The sequence below is a fragment of the Orycteropus afer genome, unplaced genomic scaffold (assembly GCF_000298275.1).
Source record: "Orycteropus afer afer isolate SDZICR_OR568_19922 unplaced genomic scaffold, OryAfe1.0 scaffold00100, whole genome shotgun sequence".
Taxonomy (NCBI): domain Eukaryota; kingdom Metazoa; phylum Chordata; class Mammalia; order Tubulidentata; family Orycteropodidae; genus Orycteropus; species Orycteropus afer.
In genome coordinates this window covers 4,798,368-4,809,086 of record NW_006921687.1, presented here as the reverse complement: position 1 = coordinate 4,809,086, position 10,719 = coordinate 4,798,368, and the positions used below count along the sequence as shown (strand labels likewise).

At 37.1% G+C, this 10,719-nt stretch overlaps 1 protein-coding gene across 1 annotated transcript in view; it reads right to left on the bottom strand.

The window, feature by feature from the left end:
* Positions 1–5,904: 5,904 nt before the first annotated feature.
* The window catches only part of PKP2 (plakophilin 2), a 143,183-nt gene continuing 138,368 nt past the window's right edge, over positions 5,905–10,719 (bottom strand). The window contains exons 11-13 of the mRNA XM_007943189.2: positions 8,593–8,782; positions 6,134–6,221; positions 5,905–5,973 (exon numbers count right to left, since the gene is read on the bottom strand). Coding sequence (XP_007941380.1) covers positions 5,905–5,973; positions 6,134–6,221; positions 8,593–8,782 — 347 coding nt within the window. The remainder of the gene's footprint in view (positions 5,974–6,133; positions 6,222–8,592; positions 8,783–10,719) is intronic.

The window sequence follows — 10,719 nt, the reverse complement described above, 5'->3', positions numbered from 1 at the left end:
AAAAGAACCCAAGCTTGCATTTTATTTGCTCTGTAAATTTTCACCCAAATCACAATAAAAAAAAAAAAAAAAAAAGGAAACTTGTAACTTTTTTTCTAAGGAGCTGTGGTGGCGTAGTGCCTAAGGCATTTGACTGCTAACCAGATGGTTGGTGGTTCATATTCACTAGCCACTCTATGGAAGAAAGATGGGGCTATCTATTTCTGTAAAAATTTACCCTCACTATGAGTTGGAATTGACTGAATGGCAATGAGTTTAATTTGGTTTGAGCTTTTTTCTAAGGAGAAAAAAAAAGGAAAGACAAGTACCCCTCCTTCTGAAGGATGGGTTGTTACTGGAAGAACAATCTATTTTGATTACAAGGAAAACTGCAACAGTTTGGACTTGCTTTTTTCTTCCTTGCCAGATGTATTATGTTAGTAGCTTACAGGCAAATTTAGGTTTCTAAGATTTAACTGCTTCTTGATGTGACATTTATGAGGCGGCTCTGATCGGCTGCATGGAGGAATGCCTATCCCTGTCTCAACCTGCTTTTCTGGGCTAGTAACTGCCTCTGACTTCACTTCCTGTCTGGAGATTAGAAGTACTCTAGGTGGGTCTGAAATACAATGTTCAGTAAATTGTCTTCAGCCTATGAATAGAAATCACTGATTTTCAGATTTTGTTAAAAGGCTGTTCAGGACCAACCCCAGGTAAAGTTTATTAGTAGTTGAGGCTTTAGCCTGATGAAGTGAACTGGACTGTGAACAAGATAAATACCATTTACCCTCCTGACTATGGCTTAGATCACTGCTGGTCAAAGCATATACCACAGAAGCATAGTTTTGAGTCATATAAGAAAAAATGGTTTTATTGATTCAAAGAAAAGGTTTGAGTCATGTAGTACATGCCATCCATTCTTGGATAGAGATTCACAGAGCACATTAATGTTTTAGGGGCTCTGAGAAGTCCTGCAGTCAAGAATTTTCAAACTGTTCAACTCAACCTTTCTAAAAATTTCTTTTCACATAACACTTATAAATACCCTCAATGGCCTTGTGTTCTGAGGAAGAGGCATTCAGCATCACTTGCGTGGATCATACTTGTTTTCTTCATTCTGGCCTTCTAAAGGAGGTGGTCTGTGTGTCTGTGTAAAGTTGGAGTCAGGGGAGAATTTGGGGCTTTTAACGGAATCAGACATACCAGAAAAGAGATATTCAAAGAGTGTATTAAAGAAAAGCAAAAATGTCAACACCAGAGAACTCTAAAATTATAGTTAGGAATGATTGAATATTAACTCTTTCAAGTACTGTTTTAAGTGCTTTGTATTTATTAAAATATTTCATACTCTAAATAACTCAGTGAAGAATTATAATTTACATATTACACATAAAGAAAGCTGAGGCTCAATGAGAATAAGAAATTTACCTAAGTTAGGAAGTAGAGAGGCCACAATCTGAGCTTACGTTGGCTGGCTCTAGAACTAGACCTCTTAGTCATTATGCCATACTGTCCCCTCTTTGCTCTCCTAAGAGGATCACTACACTTCATCCAACATGGATACATGCGCTTTTCATTCCTGGTTGTCAGCTTCCCCACCCTCATTCCCCTCCCCACCCTCAAAGGAAAAAAAGTGGTTAAACACAGTTCTGGAGCCAGACCACTTGGATTCATGTGTTCTCTCAGCCATTTCTAGCTATGTGACTTGGAAAAGTTGGTTTGTTCCACACACAAATGTCAAAAAGAAAAAAATATATACTTCACAAGGAGACTGTGAGAATTCAATAAGGACTGTATGTAAAGTACTCACAATAGGGCTTGGCCTGCTAAGTCTCAATAGATGGCCACTATTATCTACCAAAGGAGCTCTGGTGCTGCAGTGGTTAAAGCGTTCATCTGCTAACCAAAAAGTCAATGGTTTGAACCCACCAGCTGCTCTGCAAAAGGATAAGGCAGTTCGTTTCCATAAAAATTTATAGTCTTGAAAAGCCTACGAGGCAGTTCTACTCTGTCCTATAGGGTTGCTATGAGTGAAAATTGACTTGATGGCAGTAGGGGTTATTATCAAATCAAAGCTAGTCATGCCACAGCCTCCATCTACTTGACCTTGGTTCTATCCTGTATACAATGACAGAATTAGACTGTTATCTTCTACAGAATGCTGTTGTTGTTATGTGCCCTCAAGTTGGACCCGACTCATAGCGACCCCTCCTTGGGTTTCCCAGGCAGTATCACTATGGAAAGTAGATTGTCCAACCTTCTTTCCGAGGAGTACAGTGTTTCAAAATTTAAAGATAAGTTAATATGGCATTCCTTATTCAGACTAAATCTTGGTGATTCTTTGAGTTGCACATACTATGGGATTCAGAACCCCTCCTATTTTGCCTAGATTTGAAACAGTTCTTAGGTCAATGTGTTGCATTTTGATTCTTCTTTTCTGAATATAATATCATAGAAAAGTTTTTCCTCTTTCTTACAATCCTTAAAAGGCTGAAGTTTATTTGATAGGAGATGATACTGTGCCATTATAAACTAAAACATTAAATTTTAAATGTAGAATTTTATTTTGGAAAGTTTAGTATTTCCTTTTTTACCTGTTTTCTCTTCCATGGAAATACTTTAATGTAACAGTTACTGTGTCTTAAGATAGGCCAGATATAGGGTCACGTTGGACAATGCTGAATGACTGACTGCATACTGTCCTTCCTTGTCACTTTAATAACTAAGTCTCTTTTGACAAGACACTTTGAGGACTTGACCATATGCTCTCTAAATTCCCTACTAATCCTGAGATTCTAAGTAGAGGCTGCTTCTGCACACATGTTCCAAGTACACAAATACTAAAGTCTTTCTTGTTCCAACACAGACAGTTCATTACACATTTAAAGGAACTATCATTTATAAAATTTATTTAAAATGATAAATTATTCCCATCTTCTGTTGTCTTTTAAGGAATCACTTCTTCAGAGGATGATTAAATTGGCTTTAAAGTAGTTGATCTACTCCTGCGGCTTATGTCACTTGACACATTAATCCCCCTCTATCTCCTCAGATAACCCTTTGAGTATTTCCATCAGGAATAAACAAATGTCACTAGTGATAGAAATCCAGGCCAGCAACATCCCATATTCCAGAAGACAACTAAGAATTCTTTCTGATGCAATAGAAATCCTTTGGAAACCTTAGCACAAATAAACAAAAAGGTTCACCCTGGCTTGTCTGCTCCTTTGATGGCATGAGCATAATTTGGAACATATAGAAGGAAAAGACCTATAATCAGAACTGATATTCATCTACACAAGAATCTCTCTCAGAGATGTTAGAAATTGTAAAATAGTGAGTTTTTGTAGAGTGGACAAAGCAGGACATGGGATTCAAACATAGTCTATCTCTTCATAAGTATCTTTCCTTATCTATGTTTTCATGGTCACAGATGTGCTTAATTTGCTAAAATCTAACAATAGCTAATACATTTGTATGTCTCTCCATTTTTATATGCTCTTGTCACTTGAAGCTCTGGTAGTACAGTGGTTAAGGCATTTGGTTGCTAACCAAAAAGTCAGTGGTTCAAACCCACCAGCTGCTCCATGGAAGAAAGATGAGGCAGTCAGCTTCCATAAAGATTTATAGCCTTGGAAACCCAATGGGAATAGGGGTCAGTATGAATTGGAATTGATTCAATGGCAATGAGTTTGGTTTTGGTTTGAGTCACTTGCTAGTTCTGTCTTTCTTACAGGACATGCTTCCTGGTAAAGAGTGTAGGACTTAGGAAAGAAATAAAAGTAATCAAGAAATATTAAACCATTAGTAATTGAAGGTGAAGTTTACAAAGTCAAATTCTCAAATGTCGTGTCAATTATATCACATATACCAAGATACGCACCAAAAACTCAGATATACAGATACCAATGCAGGCAACATTATTTTTGCCTAATTTTGTGTTTAATATTATTGAAGGTTCTATTAATGCTTTAAGAAAACACAAATATCTTTAACATAAATCAGTTATCTGGAGAAAAAAATATACTCCAAATTTGTACCGTTAGAACTCTAGAAAAGAGAGATTGCTTCTCTCTGGCATTTAAAAAATCAGTATCTAAAACACATTATAATTTCATCTTGACTCAGGTTAGTTAGTTATTTTCCACTGAGCTTTAAAACTTGAAAAATTTTTAAGTTCCAAATATAATAAGGAATTAAGTGCACATTCAAACTGGAAATAGGAATTGCTTTTCTATTCTATTTCTTTCTGGAGTTACAGTGTTACTCCTTACCTTGCTCTCTTATGACAAACATCTTCAGATTAAAAAAAAAGAAAGAAAAAAAAAGGCAAAATACCATGGAACCAACAAAAGCCAGAACATGTGTACGGGAGAAAAGTGTCAGAGAAGGAAAACTCAACTATTTTCCACTAATAGAGAAGGATGGAAATGTGGTAAGACACACCTATCAAATATGGTAAACTTGAGAGACCCAGAAAGACAAGGCAGTTCCATCAAGTTCTGGCTCTGACAGTTTTCAGTGTATAACAATTTTAGTTGAGAAGCCATTCTATATGAATGGTTTCAATGATAGTTAAAATAACACAATATAGATTTTCTTCAATAAATGATGTCATCTTTTAAACATGAGAAAAATTTTCATATTATTTCTGGATGGCCCAGGCACATCCTTCCTCAATAGACTTCTTTACTTCACTTTTCTAGGGTTTCCTTGACTTAAAATAATAGCTAAAGAATCATGAGGTTTAGTGGCTCCATGCTATTTGTTAAATGTTGAACAAAGTTGAGCTTGTTGATAATGTTGTTGTTGTTATGTGCCGTCAAGTCAGACCCGACTCATAGCGACCCCTCCTTGGGTTGCCGAGGCAGTATCACTATGGAAGCAGGTTGCCCAACCTTTCTTCCAAGGAGTGGCTGGTGAGTTTGAACCACCAGCATTCTGGTTAGCAGTCAATTGCCTCAGGCACTATGCTACCAGAGCTATCCTCATTAAAATGAGCTGTGCTTTCAGTGCCTGGGCTGATCCAGCAGTCTGTGAAAAAGCCTTGTTTTCCCCTGTTGCTAAAGAGATTTAGCAGTGCAGAAGCTGAAAAAGCCCACAAAATAGACTGCATTGAATGCCACTGTTGAGAAGTTTGCATTTAATGATATTGTTATACATAAAGTATTTCCTTGGATAAAAAAATCCATTTATTCAATGTTTAGGGGGAACAATGAATTTCATAACAATGGTTGCTTTCTCTGTGGAAAAATTTTAAAATTTGTTATTATCACTTCTTCTTACATTTTCTTACAATCACGCATGCTCTGTGACCTAAATTTCTTAAGTACATTAAAACCAGATTAAAAAAAAAAATCCAAGAGGATATGAACAAGCACAAAGTAAACAAACAACAACTTTGCCATTATATTTTCTCCTGGGTTACTGCAAATATTTCTTATTTCCATCGTTTCAACACAGCAGAAAAATACACTCGTGGCTCAGTGATAAAGCAACGTGCATATGAGTGGTAAAACATGGAAATCAGAAGAGGAATAGAAATGTAAATGAAACTGCTAAAATCCTAGTAACACTACAGCCTCTTTCCTCATTCACTCCATTAATGTCCATTCCAACTGAATTCACATTCTGGTTCCAGGAGGCCATGCACCATAACCCCTGAAAACAAAGATCACTATTCGTAGAGCGTAAAGTAGAACCTGTTTCCAGTGTTTACTGGTGGCAAGCTTGCCAAAGTCTTCTGGAAGACTAATACAATTATGTTCTGATTCTGGGGACCATGGAAATAGAAAAAGATAGAAACAGGGCATGCCTTTTTGAGGTTTCTTGCACTGGGTAGTAGAAAAATAGGTGTTTTCCTTTGGGGTTTTTGTAGCCAAGAATGGAGAGGCTGATACTTTTGAGAGCACTTTTTCAGTTTCCTCAGTCTTTAAGGGAGTGGTAGGCTTTGGCAGTCCGGCTGTTGACAAAATCTGTCTTCTTAAACTGAGCCTTTGGAATAAGCAAATAGAAATGTGAAAGGCAATAAAATTTTCAAACAAAAAAATGCAGTTTTTTTTTTTTTTAAATGATTTCTCACAAGTGTCAAGTCAACCAGGCTATTATAACCTGGTTCTGTTAACTATAACACATTCCTTTTTAGCATTCTTACCTTTTTGTAGGAATTGTGGAGTTCAGTGTGTGTCCACAGAGAATACAGCAGAACAGAAGCAGCTTTACTTGCTTTGTTGAGGGTATAGCTGAAAAGAAGAAAAGGACATTCTGAGATCAGTGAAACAAGGTGAGGCTTGTGGAAACAGCACTGGGCTGTTACATAAATCTTTGACTGGAGCTGCTCAGTAGCCATCCGCTAAGTCATGCCCCTCACTGTGGAAAGGGAATTAGATGGTGAGCTTCAGCGGGCAGGGACCGTGTGTTATCTCTTTTCAAATTTCTAGCACAGAACTAATAACAGTTTATAGAATAAACCCTTGATATTTATAAGGAATACATTACATCTTTAGACATTTACAAATTCTCAAATTTATAGAATACAATTTTCTTCAAAAAATGCAGGAAAGTATGACTGAAAAGATACATGCCTCTTACATTTAGTTACTATGAATATAGGAGTAATTTTTTAAAGTTATTTAAATAAATTCTTTTTGGAGAACTCATTAAAAGTTTTTTAAAATCACTTCACGTTTTTATGTAGAACAAATAAAAAATTTGTTCCTTTTCCTGCTCTTAATCCAAGTTGCCAATGAATTTAATGTTGTGTTTAGGTTTCTACATTCTGCTTTTAAATTTATCACAAACTTCTACTTTCTGGCTAAGGATCAATGATTTCTTAGATATCTTCTATTACTCTTTTATGATCTGAAGTAGCACATAGCTGATTTTTTTAAAAATTTAAAGAAACAAAGCTCCCCCACTGCCACTTATCACAGGAATCTAGAAATCTGTAACTAAGAATAGAAGTATGCAAAGCTGTCCAGAGAAGTGCACGTTAGGCAACTGGCTATTAGCATGTTCATCAGCTAAGTCATTTTCTACCATACCAGCTTGGCCAATCCAACTATCCAACTTGCTGCCATTGAGTCAATTCTGACTCATAGCGACCCACTCTGGGTTTCCGAGATGATAAATCTTTACAGAAGTAGGTTGCTCGGTGTTTCTTCTACAGAGTGGCTGGCAGGTTTGAACTGCCAGCCTTCTGGTTAGCAGTCAAATGCTTTAGGAATTATGCCACCAGATCGGCACCTCATAGAACCTATGGACTTTTGTAAGTTGTCTGCTAATAACCGAAGTACAAATAAATCTAGGAAAGCTATGTCTATAAGATTTAAAACCGGGAAAAGTTCTTAAATTGCAAGAGTGTTATATTAATAAAATTTGTTTACAAGCCACACAGCAACATATTCCCATCCATTGCTCCTACAAGCAATTTCCAAAAGCATTGGTGTATTTCTCAGTGCTTCTTACATTTGAATACCCAAATAATCAAAATCATATTGTCTTATGGAGATTTTATCAGAAGTTTGGGTAACTACTTGAAACAGTCATTTCTGTTTTGCACCAATAATTCATTCTCCCCACAACTGCTGAGCAACTGCTATTCACTGGGCTGTAGGGACCGGTAAATATTCCTTGCTTGGGAAACTGACATTCTAGCCAGCTCTCATTTCATCATGGCTCTGAATGTGACCTTCCGACTTTGCCAGGGGTGTGCGCTGTAGAGCACAAGGAGCCTCAGCCGGGAGGGCTGTGGTGGAAGCAATGAGTGCCCATTCAATGATACCATTGGCCCCCAGTCACACCCTGTACAGCCAAGCACATGCTTGTCTGCTACAAGTGATGTCTGTTTGCTTTGCAACTCCTTAGTATTGTGCTGAAATAACATTTCTTTCCTTTTGGTTACTGACAAAAAATAATTTGTTTATATTAAGTCAAACAATTCAGAGTTTAGTATATAAAGATAACACTTTTCATGCCCCCTTCAACCCCATCATTCTAAATTCACTAATATTATTAATTCACTAATTATTAATATTAATAATCTGGTCATACAAAGTTTTTACATGCTCTTAACTTTTTGTTTTTTAAATAAAGAAACTTTAAAAACACAGAAATGGGTACGGGATGACTAATATGCATTAGAGTTATTCTCAGAAAAGAATAAAAGGTATAGAGAAAACTGAGAAAGCAAGAATTTGCTATGCTACCAGCCATTTCTCCTTTTGCTATCACTCCTTTCTTCTAAACTGCCTAGTGTGATACTGGCTGCACATATTTATGAGAGGAAAAGGAAATTCCCTGTCCATAAGACTCCCAACTTGCCTACAATTTGCTGCTCATAAATGACAGCTGTGGCTCTAGGGAACAAATTAATTTCTTAGAACAATAAAGTGCTGGAATGCCATGAGAAGGTATAAAGTTTGAACATCTCTTGATATTTTAAAAGATAATGAACAACTATATAACTTGGATGATTCAGTTTTTCACATTTCCTAGGACTAGACCAGATGATGTGGCCCAGCTTTATGATCTTGTTTTTGGCCAAATTACCAAACTCAAGAGTGATGCTAGGGAAAGGTGAGGAAACTGATAGGCAGATGCTAAAGGACTTACGCATCGCCTGCGCTGATGGTCATAATTTTCTGGAGGCCCCCAGTGTTTAGAAGATCCCGTGCATTCTGGTAACTATTTTGAATTATATTGTTCAATGTATAACAGGCAGAGGCTGTAGTCTCAGTGAGAAGGTCAGTAGTTGGAAGTGTGTCAGGAATTATGGAAACCAAATCAGGTAGAGTTTCTTTGGCTACAAAATAAAAGAAAACAATACTTCATTAAAATGATTATATCTCTTAACGTCAAGATCCCAACACAGTTTGGGTAAAGAACATTTTAAAAAGAAATGTAATCATTTACATTAAATCTAATCAAATTAAATATAGATTTTTTTTTTTTAAAAGATGAGTCTTCACCACTTAACTCTCATTAGGGTGGCTATTTTAAAACAGAACAAACAAACAAAAATGGAAAATAACAAGTGTTGGCAAAATGTATAGAGAGTGGAACCCTCCTGCATTGCTGCTAGGAATGTAAAATGGTGCAACTGCTGTGGAAAACAATCTTGTGCTTCCTTAAAAAGTTAAATTATCACATGACTCAGCAATTCCATCCCTAGGATATACTTAGAAGAATTGAAAGCAGTGACTCAAGCAGATACTTGTGCGCCAGTGTTGACTGCATTACTCACAATAGCCAAAAGGTGGAAATAACTGTAATGTCCATCAACAGATGAATGAATAAACAAAATCTGATACATACATACATACATACATACAATAGAATATTATTTCGTCACAAGGAGAAATGAAGTTCTGATATATGATATTCTCCAGTATGGGTGAATCTTAAAAATATTACAGTAAGTGAAACAAGCTGGATATAAAAGGAGAAAAACATTGTATGGTTCCACTTATATGAGATAAGCAGTATAGACAAATTTATAGGGAAAGAAAGTAGATTAGAGGTTACCAGGGGGTGGGGGTGAATGAAAAAAGAACATGGAGTGTTCTGGTTACCTAGTGAAGCTCGGACAAGAATATACCACAAATGGGATGGCTTGAAGAAACAAGAGTTTATTCTCTTACAGTTTTGGAGGCTTTAAATCTGAGTACAAACTGCCACGCACTAGGGGCTGGGTGAAAACCCCTCAACCTTGGGCCTGCCTTCTGCTCCCAGCCCACTGAAGCTGGAGGCTTTTCTTCACTCAGCTGCTGGCTGCTAGAGGCTGACAAACCCAAAGTTGACAAGTGACAAGGCACAGACAATCCTCTATTACCAAACCACATAGCCAGGCCATTAATTCAAGTCCATTGAAAGTCCCTAAGTCAGCGAAGCATGGCAGGCTGTTGAACAACGACTTGGCTACATGCAGGGTTCAAACGTGCCATAAGCTAGAGACCACTCTCAAAGCTGCTGCTTATATACGGGAAGCAGACCACATCCCTAAAGCAGCTACTCAGATACTCCAATACATTCCACCATGCAGTTAATTGCCAATCTTACCATGGGGAATAACTACATTCAGCTGCCCAGCCACTCAACCAGACCCAGCTATGGTGATGTACAAACTTCACCACCACAGGAAGTTACTGCTTAATTAGCACAGAGTTGCTGTTTGGGGTGATGAAAAGTGATGGAAAAAGATAGTGGTGAGGTTTGCACAACACTGTGAATATAATTAGTATCAGTGAATTGTACTGGTAAATGTTATGTCATATATATTTTACCACATACACAGAAAGATATGATACTCTGTTCACTACATTGGCAAAATCTTTTCAGAAAGCAATTTGACAGGAATGTCTAGGCATTTTAAATCTGATTTTTTTAATTTAGTAATTCTATTTCTGGGAATTCATCCTAAATACATTATTTTAAACACTGCAAAAGTTTTATGCAGAGATCTTTATGATAGTATTGTATATAATTAAAATCCTAAATATTCTAATAAAAATATAGTTAACTAAAGTACAGTTGTAAAGCACATTTGTTCTTGTTAGGTGCCGTCGAGTTGTTTCCAACTCATAGTGACCCCATGCACAGCAGAACGAAACACTGCCTGATCCCGTGCCAGCTCCACTACCCCTGCTATACTTGAGCCCATCATCGCAGCCACCGTGTCAATCCATCTCGTTGAAGGTCTCTCCCTCTTTCGTCCACCCTCCACCCTACCAAGCATGACAT